The 16,455-nt window shown below is 35.7% G+C and overlaps 1 protein-coding gene across 1 annotated transcript in view; it reads right to left on the bottom strand.

Annotated features, from left to right (window-relative positions):
• The window catches only part of LOC140160862 (serine/threonine-protein kinase DCLK1-like), a 99,047-nt gene that overhangs the window by 61,262 nt on the left and 21,330 nt on the right, over positions 1–16,455 (bottom strand). Inside the window, 1 exon segment of the mRNA XM_072184185.1 lies at positions 5,318–5,414. Within this exon segment, the coding sequence (XP_072040286.1) occupies positions 5,318–5,414 (97 nt within the window).

Here is a 16,455-nt window from a genome sequence, read left to right as displayed (position 1 = left end):
GACTTACGATTTTAGTAAACTGACCATATTGGATTTGTCCACATATTCCCTCTGCAGGTGTTAGTGCAGATGTTTGCCTTGATTTTTTAAATAAAAGCAATTAATCAAGGAGCATTAGTGACGCAATCAAGCTAAGCGAGTTTGATGTTGATAAAATCAAAATTCAGTTTTCAATCGCACTACATGCACCATTCTCAGAGCTTTACTTTGTTGAAAACCCCATTATAATTAAACTTATGGTTACAGAGATATGGCCATTTTGGGTGTTAGGCCTCAATGTGAGGTAGAGAACCCCATGTGTTACAACAGGCATGCCACTCAGTTTTAACAATTTCTTTTTAAATCAGGCATTTGAATCTTTGAGGATATTTTGATTGTAACAAATAATGGAGACATACGGTATACTCAGAATTTTAAAATGGTTACAATACAAAAATGTACTTGTGAATTAAGCAGTACTGTTAACCTCTGTAAATTATTAATAATTTAGACATTATAAATGGTGACAGTACCATGAAGTGAATGGTAGTTGTAAGATTTGCTTTAAATGGTTACAAAGGTCACATATACACCTGCAAATTAATATGCTGGTATATAGGTTTGTGTTTTGATGGCTGCAGCTAACTGAAGAAGACCAATGGTGGTGTATTCTATCATATGCAAAACTTGCGCACATCTGCTCGACAAAGGCCTAATTGGTTCATTAAGGCCCGGTCACACTGTGACGAATAGGGGTGAATGGCAAGCGACATTAAGCTGCGAATTGCGTTAGCTGTCGCTGACGAATTCGTTAGCGACCGCAGACGGCCGAAATTATTCGTCGCGTTCGTCGGCAAATTTTCAACATGTTGAAAATTTTGTGACAGCAAAATAAGTAGTGATTCCGTTCAGATTTCGTTGGAGACCGCAACCCTCATTTCTTTGACGTTTCCATACCGTGTGAAGCCGTCTTTAGTCGTTTTGAGGTCGTCACAAGTTCGTTGGTAGTCGTTGTCAACGACCATTGACGAAAAAACAACGGCAAGTGACGTCACATCTCGAACCCTGACGACACATTGCGGCAAATGACGAAATTTTAACGATCTTGGTGCGACAGTGACTTGCGAATTTTGTGCGGAGGGTGACGGATGTTGACTGTTGATGGCGGGTCGTTTGCGAGTACCTGCGCCATGGAAACGGTGGTCTGCGATGGGTTACGATTTTTAAATGATGGTCCACGATTTTAAACTTTTTGTGCGATTTTTGACATTTTTTGACGTCAGTTCGATTTCAAAAGACTGTCCGGCACAATGCAATTTTGAAGTTCATGTAGAAAGAAATATCAATATTAATCAAAAATATAATATTTTTGATTATTATTGATATTGATATGTTATTATTATTGATATTGATGTTAATATTTTTGATTATTATTGATACTGATATTAATATTTTGATTATTATTGATATTGATGATAATATTTTGATCATTATTGATATATTGATGTTAATATATTTGATTATTATTGATATTGATATAATAGTTTGGATTATTATTTTGATTATTATTGATATTTATACTAATTTTTTGATTATTATTGATATGTGTAATATTTTTGATATTTTTGATTGATTTTACTATTTTTGATTATTGGTTACATAGTAAAAAAATGAAATGTTTCAAACATTTTACCTACACGTCTCATTTGAAGTGGGTCATCCTCCTGAGCATTTTCACACCGTTTTTATGGAAATTGGTTAAAAAATGAGAGAGTGCGGGCAAAAACAATCACAAAGTAGATGGGATTTAACCCCACCTCTTTTTTCCACATTTACAATCATTCTGAGCAAGTATTAGTCTTCTAAATGACCTTCTGTATTTATTTACTTGGTATAGATGTCTGGGAGTTCATTTAGACATTTTTTTACTAGATTCAAATTTTTAACGGGGGTTTTAGATCAAATTTACGATACGAATCCCTCCTCCTAATCCTCCTCCTAATCCTCAACCACCCTTGGCACATTTCATGCCAAACATCATAAGAAAATATTAAAAATTATTTTAAAACGGGTTAAAAACATTAGTAATATAGAATAAATTAGCCTCAATTTAACTATTTACGACCTGATTGAATCTTCTAAGTGAAGGAATAGTCAAGAGACAGTGTTTTGAAATCCAAGCTGCACATCAAAATGTAACAAAACCACCTTTTTGGGTACCCTAGTATATGACACGGGATCTATTACTGATATTTATGTTAATTTTTTTAAATCATTATTGATATGTGTAATATTTTTGATTATTATTGATATTGATGTTAATATTTTTGATTATTATTGATATAGATATTAATAGTTTGGATTGTTATTGATTTTAATATTTTTGATTATTGTTGATATTGATGTTAACATTAATTTTTTTGATTATTATTGATATTAATATTTTTGAGTGGATGACCAGAACGTTGTGAAGAGTGGGAACACCAAAGTGGACTATACACCCGCATGTTTTGATGTCGGCCGCTGAGTCACGTCATAAAATAAAATAAATAAATGTTGATATTTATACAGCACCTTTCACATGTATCAAAGCGCTTTACATTTATTCATTGTCATTAGAACATGTCAGCTGCCATACAATGCCTAAGGCATGCTCATACCTTTGGGCGGCGCTTAATGGACAATATTCCTAACAGCTCCCCATTTCACCCTGGGTAGAGAGAGGCAAGTGAGGTTAAGTGCCTTGCCCAAGTGCATAACACGATGGCACCGCCAGGGCTCATACTCGCAACACTCCGATTGCGAGGTAGAGCATGTACCGCTTCGCCACCGTGCCCGCATCATCGCCGCAATCCACTGTCAGCTGCCGTTCCTTGCTGCAAGCAAATCTGCTGCCAGCCGTCTGACCTCCTTGCTTGTTGTCAGGCTCGTCGAGACATCGATCGTCACTCGCCGCCCAGACAACGTCCGGTTTTGGTCGCTAGTCTCCGTTTCCTGCAGTAGCCTTTCGTCCCTTGCCGTCGTGTTGTCGCTGAAGGTCGTTCCCACTCGTCAGCGAATCTTGTTTTTCTTCTTTTTGTCGTCGCTTTGCCGTCAACATTTTGTGATTTTCATGTTCGTCACCTTTCGTTGGTTATCGTCCGTCATAGTGTGACCGGGCCTTTAAGCACAGGATTCCGTCGGCGTATTTTTCGTTTTTGACAAAGCTTTTGCTGTTGGTGGCTTTTAAAACTTTCTTTTAATCGTCGGACGGTTTCATAAAATATAACACTTCCTCTTTCAAATAAGCCTAAATTCGATGATATCCAATGCCCGGGGAACCGGTGGGCAATTTTGATTTCGTTTGGACATTTTCATCAAGCTTCAATGAGGACAGTGCCTGTTTTTGGCGATTTTCACCGGGTTGCCAGCGCTAAATTCAACAGGAAAATTAAACTGTCTGTTAAATGTCACGTCGTCGGACGGAATCAAAATCTACAGAATATTGTCTTGCCAATGATATAACACACTTCGTGATTGGTTCATGGGAAGAGGTGGGCAAAACTCGTCCAATCACGAGGACCGTGTATTTTTCCAACCAGTTTCCCGGAAGCGAGAGGTCAGAAAACTTTACGACACAGGGGTGTGCTTGTCGTTGCTATGTGTCCTGCACGTATAGTCGGATAGCATAGCTTGTGTTTTGTAGCAGTTTCTTTCAACATGTAGTCTACAATGCATTATTAATGCAGGTCAGTACGATTACTTGTAATATTTTTATTCGACCCCTATGTACAACTGTGTGTGTTCTTCTCTATGTTACGCGAATGTTTACCCATTTGGTAAAATGGAATGGTCCACTTATCTAAAGGTCACACACGCACTGAGTGTTGCAAGTTTACAAATAGCTAATGCACAAATCAGGGCCAAAGTTTTCCATATGCATAGACCTATGGTCTATGATTCTATGATACTCTTGTCAAGGAATCATTTATTATATTTACCAAACTATTTTGTTTTATAGCCAAAATTGCATATTTAAAAAAAAAATCTATAAAAGAGAGTGCATATTATTAGTATCATCTACATGACCTATTATAAATGGCAAATACATGTATATGTCCACTGAAGATAGCAATACTCATTCAAATGCTATCATGCAGCATACTGAGAGAAAGCACACAAATACATGTGACTGACTTCCTTCTTTCAGATGTGCAACATACACCAAAGTGCAGTTGTACTGGCTTGCAGAATTGTGTATTGATATCATCATAATGAAATGATGATATCAATACAAATTGTACAGTTACAAATATCTGCCAGGCAGAGCCGGATTTACCTTTTGGGGCCCCTGGGCCAGACCAAAATTTAGAGGTTCCAAACTCACCGTTAGGAAGGAATGTGCACTCAAATGGCCAAGTTTTGGTTTACAAATAGAGGGCCTACTATAAGATGGATTTAACTAGGACATTTGCGCATTTACAGGCATATACAATATGATTCTAATGCAGCAAAATCCAAAATAATTTGTCATGTTTTCTACATACAGAACAACAGGATGATGTGATTGCATTCAATTTCCTATAGTCTACATACAGAACAATGCACCATGGAATTACAATGTTCTTCTTCCTCTGTTCTAAATACACAGCAATGCATTATGGGGTGCATAATTTGTTTCCTGTGTTCTACATACATTGATGAATGCATTTTTTCATTCTGATTCTAAATATTTTCAATTCTGAAATTTTGGAAAGAAAATTTGAAACTTGTCGTCTGCAGATGACACCCATGTGCAGTGTTCGAATTTAGGAAAAATAAATGGTTGTCCCACGGACAACCAGATTACAATTTCTGGTTGTCCGTCTAAGTTTTTGGTTGTCCGTAGGCCTACAAATGTGACTTTTGGCTAGATTTATGGTTGTCCGGCGGACAACCGAATCAGTATTTTTGGTTGTCCGGCGACTTTTTTAGTTGTCCCGGGCAACCGGACAACCAAAATTTTGAACGCTGCCCATGTGCATAGATGGTTATTGGGTAAGGGCAATGATAGATAACAATTTGTTATCATAAGACTTATTACTTAGCTGATTGATTGATCTTGGGTTCTCTTCAAAATCAAGTTATCACAAAGTCTAAAATGATTACCTGCCATCTTGCAAGAATAATTGATCTGCTCAATTGATTGATTGACTGACTGGATTGACTGGATTGATTGATTGATTGATTGATTGTTTGTTTGTTTGTTTGTTTGTTTGTTTGATTGATTTATTTACTGATCTTGATTAATTGAATAATTGCTTGATTAATTGATTGCTTGATTGGTTGATTGATTGCTTGATTGATTGATTGATCTTACCTTCTTCAGCTAAATCAAAGTCATCATGGGAGTATCGTTCTTGGCCATATGCAATAAAAACATCATCTTCTTTGAAGAAATCTTGCAGCACAGATACCTGAAATAAAAAAATATAAAGCAATGCTTTAAATTACAATATTACAAAGTTTATTTTTCGAAATGACACAACATATCTATTGGCTTGACATACAGTGTATGTAAAACAAGACTCTTTAAATTATATACTCTGCAAATGCAAAATCTGCATAGCTCCATGTTTTCAGTTTTGGAAGAAAATGAAAAAACAAACAAGGCAAATTTCACTTAAGGTGGTATTGGAGGCATTATAAAAGTGCTCTAAACATGTTTTAAACAGATTAATTGAGTAGAGCAAAGCACATGTATCCATATGCCTTTTGTTTGAAACAGATCGGACATACGGTTTTCCAAATATATCAATTTATATTTTCTTTATATCTTATTGTTTTTATCTATAATCAATATAGTTAATGAGCTAAAATGACTGGAGAAGCTCACTCATTAACATATAATTTTTGCCAATATTTTGCTAAAAATCCATGCATAAATGTTCAGGGTACTTTTATTTTGCATACTTTTGCCTTGAAACTTGGTCAAAGTGTTCCTAATGTGTTCTAATGTATTATATAATGAAGCGGCCCCCTAAGTTGCATATTTGCATAATTAATTAGCATTTATGCAAATTAGCTCATTAATTATGCAAATATGCAAATTAGAGGGCGGCTTCACTATATAATACATTAGAACATATTAGAAACACTTTGACCAAGTTTCGGGGCAAAAGTATGCAAAATAAAAGTACCCTGAACATTTATGCATTGATTTTTAGCAAAATATTGGCAAAAATTACATATTAATGAGCCTTTGCAGTCCTTTTAGCTCATTAACTATATTGATTATTGACAAAAACAATAGGATACAAAGAACATATAAATTGATGTATTATGAAAACCGTATGTCCGATTTGTCTCAAACAAAAGGCATATTGATCGTGTACTTTACCCACTCAATTAATCTGTTTAAAACATGCTCAAAGCATTTCCTAATTTCTAGAAAATGCATCCAATACCACCTTAAGATCACTGTTCTTTAAAATGATGGGAAACAAACTTTTGTTAATACAAGTCAATACAAATTCCTATATTATTTAAAACCAAAATATGCAATTGAAAGACATTAACATTGTGGGTTGAACCCTGAAGGGTTTCTGCAGTTACCAGTATTATTATTTGCAGGCAATTATTGCAACATCCTGCGTCTATGCATCTATCAATTATCATCAAAATAATCCTTTTAAAATTTAAATTGCTTCATCACCAATTTGCTTCCACACCCTTATCATACAGTGTGCAAAAGAATTAAGGTATCAGTTATGTTCACCCCTGTACATCCTGAACAAAAACAGATATGTCATAATTGGAACCTGAGCAGCCAGTAGCTGCATCATTTAGCTTGAATTCAAGACCTCATTTGTTGAAATCGTTCAAGAAATAAAGACAGGACAATCCAAAAATTCAAGGAAGATGCCAATTCAAAAATTGCAGCTTGCTCCATTGCATGCCCTATTGATTTGTACACAAAGTGTTCGCGAACAAGAGAACTAGCGCCATGCTTTCCATTGACATTTGAGACAATTTGAAATTGGCTGCAATTGGTCATTCAATTACACTGTATGTGATGTGACATCTTGCCCACAAGTCTTGCAAAGCTAATATAATTCAAGCTTACATTAAAAAAAGAATGCATAACAATTTCACCAACAGTGCAAATTTCTCTATGGGATAGTTTTACCTGCCTTGTGTTAATGTCATATATTTCTAATTTTAAACACAAAAAATCAATGCCCATTTGTAAAATATCAAATATCTGTGGTATCAAAATATCACAGAAAATCACCTTTTAGGTGTAAAGATAAATAAAGATGCACTTTAGCGTTTTACCTGACAAATGACATCCTTACACTGTTGGATAATTTATGCATGCTCACTGTGAGCTCACATCACATCTGTCATACATAGTTTCTTCATTATGCAAATGAACTCATCCGAATACCCTATGGCAAACACTCAGCATTACATTCAGTAGTTGCATGATGTAATTGTAGCTATTTAGGAATGGTGAGGACTTGGCTAGGCTTGACAGCAGTTACAGAGGTGCTTTGTGCAATAAGCCTTGAGTTTTGTATTGTATCAGTGTCAAGGGGAAATAGGCTATTTCTGTGTCTTTATATAGATGGATGTCAGTGAGCATGGCATTTAGAAAGGCAGCTAATGCATGAAAATAAAGATGAGAAAAAACACCTTTCAATCCTGTGATGTAATCAGGAGAGACAGTGAATGTATATCCCCTCCCCTCATGCACTCTCCCAATAATGCCATCCAAATGAATTGGCCTTTTTAGGTGTGTATTGAGATGGTCCATATTTTGAACTGAATGTAATTATTTGCACAAAGAAATTAAGACTCAAAGAGTCCAAACTGAAAATTACTCCATGTGTAATGCTGTGGTAAATCTGTCACATTGGTGTGGCATATGCATGGAGACCAAAATAGTCTACCTCCTGAATCAAACAACAATTTATGTCTTTTTGCTTGATAAGCATTACAAAGGTTTGCATGGTACCACTTTGTGCATGCTATTGACACCGCACACAGAACAAGCATGTACTTTAAACTGAAGCTTGCCAGGTGCATGATGACATAACGTGAGGTACACTATTTTAGCCTCTATGAGCGACACACAAACATAGCAGAGTCAGTACTCATTGGGGTCTAATCTCTTCGGCATGCCCCATTTACATGTAAGAATAAGATTTCAACGAGTGATTTGGTGTGGCAATGAGTGATTTGGTCTAATAGCGGAACAGGTTTGATCGAGTGTTTGCATGGACCAATCGGGCAGGCCTTTTAAGAAAGGTTGGCTTTTGTTATCACATTCATATCACAACGCATTCAGCCTTCATCCAAGACGGATCAGAATATTTTTATTTTCCCACCCGCCACTCCAAAAAAATTTGGGGCAAGTTTAAGCTCTGGTCTTGAGTTTTCAATTTTTGAAAGTCGGGAGCAAAAGTGTCAACGGTGGTTGTTTTTGTTTGAAGAAATTTTGCATACATTGTGAAACAGTATAGAGTAAGGAATTATATTCAAATACATGTAGCCTCTAAAGGAGGCACATGTTTGTAAAATTTTACATTATTGTATGTTAAATATCACTTGGCATCAAGACCATAAAAGGTTTAATCTTTTTTCAAATTTAACAGAATATTTTATAGTAGGCTTTATCTTTAGGTATACGTCACCTACGAGGATGCTTGGGAATCTCTCACAAGCTCCAAGCAGTGGCAAGAAACAAAAGAAATGTAAATATGGTCTACTTGATGGAGTCGAAGAATTACATGAAAGATCTCGTTTGGAGGGTTACATGATGTATAAATTTATATTAAAAATAGCTGTATAATAATATGTAATATAAGATGAAAAACTAGTAAATTAAAAATGTTTTATTTTCTACATAATTGTATTGATTCTTTATACTTAATATCTTTTGAATATAGACAACTTATCTTTAGGGACCTCCTCTACAGGGATACTTGGGAACCTCTTGCAAGCTCCAGCCAGTTGATTCATTTAATTAATATTCTTCTATATGGCTTCAACTTTTTTTTTTAAAGTGATGTGTGCAAACAGCAGGAAATCAATTTTCAAGGGCCTAATGAACTTATTTTCAACTGTTACATACATTGGCAAATTAAAATAAAGTCATCATAGATTTAAATCCATCCAGGAATAAGCAGAACTATATTTTCATGATATTTCAGGCTCTGTGTAAACGGGTCAAACTATACAAGAAATAATCACTTTCGAACAAAAAATAATAGAGTTGATGCTATAAGTACCCTTGCGCGCGCGTTTGTAAAATCGCACGATTTGACAAAAAAGAAATGCGGAAATCTTTTTTATTTCAAAAAATCGGCGAAAATCAGACTTTTTCTCAAAATACCATGAAAAAGTCGGGAATAAAAAATAAAAAATCGCATTTCGCATTTGTTTTTCTCGTGAGTTTTGAGAAAAACCTTTTTTTTTTTGGCCTAATCAGTCAAAAATATTGGAAATTTTACATAACAAAAATCCAAAAAGCCACCTTAAAAAACAACAACTAATCTGCACAGCTTACTTGAACTAATATAAGAATTCTAACTTTTGTCAACACAAATATCAAATGAATTGCACTCAACATCATTGGCAAAAAGACCACAGAAATAAAACCATACAATACAATCCAGACATATCAAGTCAAGGCATATATCTTGGCAATATTATGCATACCAAATTCCTGCAATATACAGCACAAGTGGTATTTCCATGCTACATTTATTATTCATTCTGTGCACTTCTCAAGCTTTCTCACACACTTCCTGAGCTATGCAGTGTGAAATTTGAAATGTACTGCAGGATGGATGGGGGAGGGGGGGGGGTGATACTTGGAATAGTGGTGGGTTATAGAATGAGGATGCTTCAAATTTCTTAGGGAACCAGCTTATTTGATGCAGTATGATCTCCTGAGCATTTTGACACCTTTTGCATCCAAATCGGCCAAAAAATGAGAAGGTGCCGGCCAAAACTCGTTTTGACCGGCACCTTCTCATTTTTTGGCCGATTTGGATGAAAAAGGTGTCAAATTGCTCAGGAGATCATGCCGCATCAAATAAGCTGGGTCCCTAAGAAATGTGAAACATCACCCTTTTTAAAAGGCTGTTTAACCTACCCCTACTTGGAATGTATTTTTCAGTGCTACATGTAGTAAAAGGGTTTGAAAAGTGGTATGGCTAAAATATGGTAAATGCTGCCATGATTCCATACATTTGTGATTCTTGACACCTTCAATGTAGGTTTTAACTCATATTTTTGGTGCTTTAAAGTAAATTTGACATACAATTTTCCAGTACTACTTCAAAACAAAATGTTTCCTCCAAGTCCCACATGTTATATGGGGGCAAGTTTTCCAGGGTGAGTTTATATGTGTTTACAGGAACTGTACTTTTCCTATCTCGAGCCTCATCATAAATATGTATTTATCAAAGTAGACAGACGAAGGAACGGCAAATTGAAAGTCATATGGCTTTACATGATGAGCCTCAGGCGGCATGATGCTGTCTGTTACTGCGGGTAAACAAGGATTCAGTGCTCTTGATCAGTGTTGCCAAATAATACCAGCCTGAATCATGGGTCAAATAACCACTGGCTTCTATTGGACAGGATACGACCAGATGTTACTTTGTGCCAATGTTGATAAGTCGCCCAATTGTTTTCTGAACCACTGATTCCTATGTGACAAAAAATTGTAAAATACTTGCGTGGAAATCTTTAAAAGTCACTACCAGTCAGTCGGCTACCAGATCATGGGTTTGGCAACCCTGTTCTTGATCAGAAACTGCATTGAGGGTTATAGCTGCCAGGTGCCAAATGTCTGAAGAGCAGCTATTACAGATGGTGCACTCCTTATATGTGACACAATCTGCTCCATGGGGGCCAAAGGAGGCATTTTTGAAAATTGAGTTACTATAATTATATATTACCTTGTAGTAACATTATGCTGTCATATACCGAAAACACCAAAGGTCTAGCATACTTGGTTCTAAAGTTATGAGGTATTGTGATGTACATTTTCTTATGTGTTTTATTGTTTTTTACTCCATATGTTTGCCTTTATCTCAATTTCATGTTTGCCGCCTTTGGCCCCCATGGACCAGATCGTGTCACATATACAATATAACTAAACACTCATTGTTTGTAACTAGATTTGAGATTTGAGATCTAATCGCAAAATATATGCAGGCCATGCCAATGCCCACAAAATGACTGAAGTAAACAGAGTGATAAAATGCAATCAAGATACTTCACTATCAACATACCCCTGAGGTATAGGGAAATTCAATATCATTTCTTGAGCTACTCAAATTAGAGATAAAACATTTTACGATAAAACATTTGTTCCAATAATAAAAATATAAGAAATAAATCAAATAGACTTGTTTGTAACAAGAAAGCAGGGAAAATAATCAACTGGGCTATTCATCTTCCAACAACTTATTACTGGCACTGAAGCTCTAGTTGTGAAAATGTATGGTATGGGCTGACCATGTTCTTTTTAACACACAAAACTGGGTCACTCACTCAACAAACATAATGAACATGAAGTAAGATTGGACTTAAAACATGTTAATTGCAGAATGTCTTCAATCAACTATAGCCAGAATGCACCATTAAGAATCCACATGATGACTAGTATATCACTATGTTGCATCAATCACTCCAATTTCTACAACATAATGAGTGAGCAGGCCAGGCATGTACACAAATTTCAAATTTTTTCTCTGAAAAAGTTGCCTATTGTGAATTTTTCCTTCAAAAAAAGGATGATTTTCAAAATTTTACAGAAAAATATGGACCTTTTTATTCAGATTGGTATTTTTTTTTGGGGGGGGGGGGAGGTGGAGGAGGATATGTTACACCCCCTGCAACCCCCTGGCTGCAGCTTTGATGATTGAGTCAATTCTTGGATGCAAAGGCATCATTATGAAATAAATATACGATGGGGTATCCAAAAGTTTTTGAAATCACCCAGAAAGACACTACATCAATGAAATTTTGTCAGTGTAATCACTGGTCCTTATGTACATTATGGTGCAAAAATGGGCTCATAAGCAGTGTTCGAAATAAGCACTTATCCTCTTGTCCAAAAATCACTGGGGACAACCATATTGAGCTATGTACTTATCCCCTGGACAACCACTATATTTTACCTCTAAAAGCATGATTTATATTATTTGCACTCACAAATATTATGACACATTTTGGGGACAACCAAAATGTTTTGAGGACAAGCAGAATTTATCTGCGTGTTTCTACTGAGGGCCAAATTCCGTGCCATGCCGTGCCGTGGATATAGTCTAGGCCTACTTCTTTATAGTTAATGAGTTGGTTATATTCTGGCTGTAAATTAATTATCATAATAGCCAATTACTAGATCCACTGGTAAATTAATGCAATTTGGATTTTACGAAAACACTATTGTGATAGGTTATATGCCATGAGCTGCCATGCGTGGGCATTTAAATTTAGGATACAACCGTCAAATCTGTTTTCCGTATTCGGTTTACAGGAAAAAATGCCGTGCATCGTATGCGAGACACGGCTTTCTGGTCTCAGTAGAAACAAGCTGGGTAACGGTGGCCGGATTATGATCGGTATTTTGTGCCCGGAAAATAGCGGGTCAAAAAGCCGTACGCTCAGTATAAACACGCGCTGTTTGCTTTAGTTGTCCTCAGGACAACCTCCATATTTTCCTTATTTCGGACACTGCTCATAAGTATGTTTACTTTCTTTACAGGTGGCACGTAGATGCCAGTAACGTGTTTAAGATTCTGCTTTTGAAGGGTTACAGTGCCCAGAAAATGAAATGAAAGCTGTCTATGGTGGTGATTGTCATATGGCACTGTTGCTTTTTGGAAAAGGAATTTCCAAACTGGGCACATGTCCCTCACAGATGAGCCACCGTGGCTCCCATCTGTGGCTCAGCCACGAAGTGGACGTCCATCACTTACGGACGATGTGGCCACAGTGCAAAAATGGTCTCATCGGTCACCGAGGCAGGTACTGACATTTAGCGCCACTGTAATAAAGTAAATATACTTATGAGACCATTTTTGCACCATAATGTACATAAGGACCAGTGATTACACAAAATTTCATTGATATAGCTCCTTCACTTCTGGGTGATTTCTAAAACATTTTGATACTCCCTCGTATGTGTCTATTTAAATGACTGCATATAGTAGTTACAAACCTTTGGAGTTACCAGTACTCATACACACTCAAAAGATCAAATACTTATGACATGATGTACTTCTCATAATTTGGGCTTGTGTTCATCCATAAATGTGCATAGGCCTATCATATAAATTTGTCCTGTTGTTGACATAAGTATATCTTGCATCCTTAATTTATACACTTGATATGACAAACTAAAAAATTAAAACTATCATTGACTATATTTGAAAAAAAAAATTGTAATCCTTTGTGTTACAATGTACAGCATTATTACACTGTGAAAAAAAACACCCCAAAAAACCCTGTTTTATGTAATCCAATATCCCTAAAACAACAGGAAATATTTAACATAAAATTCTGAATAATTCAAATCATGCACCAATGGTCAATAACTAAAGCAGCCAAATTTATATATAGCTTCCAGACACAAACCGGTCAATTTTTCTTGCAACAAAGCGACTCTGACGCATCCAGAACAATAGACCACGCATATTAATTAACCCGTGGGTCGCACACCACTAGCCAGAAGCTCAGATTACTAAATCATATTATATGTGGTACTTAGAAAGCTTTTAGTGTGGTATGGTAATTTCTAATTGATACTAGAATAGTACAAAGAAAAATCTTATTTCATTCTATTTATTGAATCATAAGTCCATCTATGATGACATTTATTTATTTAGGTATGAAGAGTTTAGACGCAATAAGGCAAAAAAAACCAAGTTTGTTTCCTGTAACGCGCTCGCATTACATTTTTGATGGCTTATTTTGCGCATTAAGATTTTTTTTTTCACTTATACTAAGAAAAAACACACAAAAAAAACGGAAAAATCTCGAAAAAATACTATAAAACACTACTGGAGTAAACATTTACACATTACACAACAAACGAGCGTAGTGAAAAACTATCATACATTTTTTTTAATACTTTTTAAATCTGCAGGTTGAAAGGGGATCATAAATATACTTGAATATGAAGAAATATGATTTTGTGTGTGTGTGTGTGTGTGTCAGAGAGTCCCACTGTAAATTCCCATTCCAATTTGCAGCAAAAAAGGTGTTTTTTTTTTCATTTGAAGACATGGATTTAAAAAACAAATAAAAATAATAAAACACATTTCGCATTTGCCTTTTTTGACCTGCTACAGGAAACAAACATGTTTTTTTTTTGTGCCTAAGCTGCCTTATGTTGTTTTTATTAATATTATAATTTAATACATTTACAAAGAAATATCATAATATTTATAATAAAAGACTTCCCAAATAAACAGAAATAGTTTATTCATTCAAACAGAATTAACATCCATAAAAGGGCCACTTTGTGATCCACAACCTAACCCCCAACTTACTCCAAAAATATTTGATATACTGTCTGAAAGCTGGGGCTACATCTTGACTGTGTGCTTAAGCTTTCTTGCTGATTCAGTTGTTTGACAAAGATGTTTTCCAATTTGAAAGTACAACACAGTTGGCTATGGGCTGTAATTATATATACGTTCCTCCCAAATTCAATGTCCCGAATCAACTGATATTTTGGAAATATGGTTTTGGCATGGCTTTATCCATCTACTCTAAAATCACAATTACCCCTTTAAAAAGAAACTAAAGCACAGTAGCATACTAAATTATTAACACAAAAAGAAATTAATTGCAATATTTATAATTGAATTAACTCAAGGCACTGACAAACCACTCCAATACAAAGGTTGTAAGCATGCTTGTGAATGCACTCACAAGAACAACCCATAGCTAGGATTTCCAAAAGGATGAAAATGTGACCCTTAACAAGGATTTTGTTTGGTAAATCAGACCTTTACAAGGAATTCTTGAAAATAAACACCCTTACTGTAGGGTCTAATTTCTGACTCGTTCTTGAGTCTATCGCTGTTCTTTAGCGAACCCTTTTTGTTCTATTCTTGACATCACAAATTTGGTCTGACATGACTCGAATGACCATTTTCCCAATACACGCAAGATTTGCATATAATATAACAGCTAGGAAACACAATAGTACTTATCCGTTCTTGTTGGATCTCAGACTACAAGTGATTTATTTCCTGGCACAACATAATATCCATCCACTTATGCAATAATACGTAATCTTTACGTAATCTTTACGGTAGAAAAGGTAAATCTACTCCGAGATGGTCAAACAATTCTGTGACTTTTATCTTATGATTTTAATAGTGCATCTCCAGCTGGTAATCCAAAATAGAGGGCGCCAGTCAGGTAAATTTCCAAGACAGAAGGTGGTGGCTACATACCGGCCCCTTAATTGCCATGTGACAAACATGCAATTACTAAGCACTTCTTTTTAATTAACAAACAATAAATTTTGATCCAAAAATGGCAAACTAAATTTGGGCCAAAACATTGCCAAAATTTAACAATAATCTTTTATCTCCAACTTTACTGATCCTGTTGAAAGCTGAACATAACACTTATTGATTCAACAATGGCGCTTTATGGAGATTATATACTGTCTATAATGATTTCTCCACTAATATAACTAAGTATAATGTAAGAGTTCACACTGTAGCAGCGCTTATAGTCACATTTCACAGTCATAATATTGTTCAAATGATGCTTTATAGTTCTTTGACTGTGGTATCAAACAATTTAGCAAATTTCACTAAGAATCACTGGTTCCATGAGTTATCTTGAATCCTAATCAATAGTGTTCGTGTCCTAATCACAAATGTCCATTGTCCAAATAACATAATTCACATCGGTTCGGCACTCCAGATGAAACATTGGAAGAAGATCATGCGCTGCTGGCTTACTGCTCCAACGCTGCTCCTTACTGCGGGGTTCCCTGGAATCCGACGGTCCATGATGAACTTGATGAATTACAAACTCGCTGGATCCATTGATCAGCAATTCAAGCTCATGCTCCAACATGAGTGGTACAAACGCTTGCTGATCCTCAAATTATGGTCGGTAGTTCAAGCAAATGGCTCCATACAGCCATAGGTGGCACAAACGACACCGACGCTTATTACTATACTCAAAAATATTTATATATTTTTGATTTCTTTTTATTCAATTTTTCTTTCATACAATAATATTTGTTTTTTTGTTGGTGTTTATGGGTGTTTCGTGTCAGTATGATTTTTCTTTTCTTGAATCAAACCGAACAACGACATGGCAACTCGAAAACAACATGGTTGCCAATTACAAGTCAGTACAAATACAAGGAATGCTCTATTTCCAAGTTAGGCAATCAAATGCTCACAGATGACTTCCATCAAAGAATCAAACCTTTGAATCATACATTTCCATTACAAA

This window comes from Amphiura filiformis, chromosome 9, assembly GCF_039555335.1.
Source record: "Amphiura filiformis chromosome 9, Afil_fr2py, whole genome shotgun sequence".
Classification (NCBI taxonomy): Eukaryota; Metazoa; Echinodermata; class Ophiuroidea; order Amphilepidida; family Amphiuridae; genus Amphiura; species Amphiura filiformis.
This window is presented reverse-complemented; position numbering and strand designations above follow the sequence as displayed.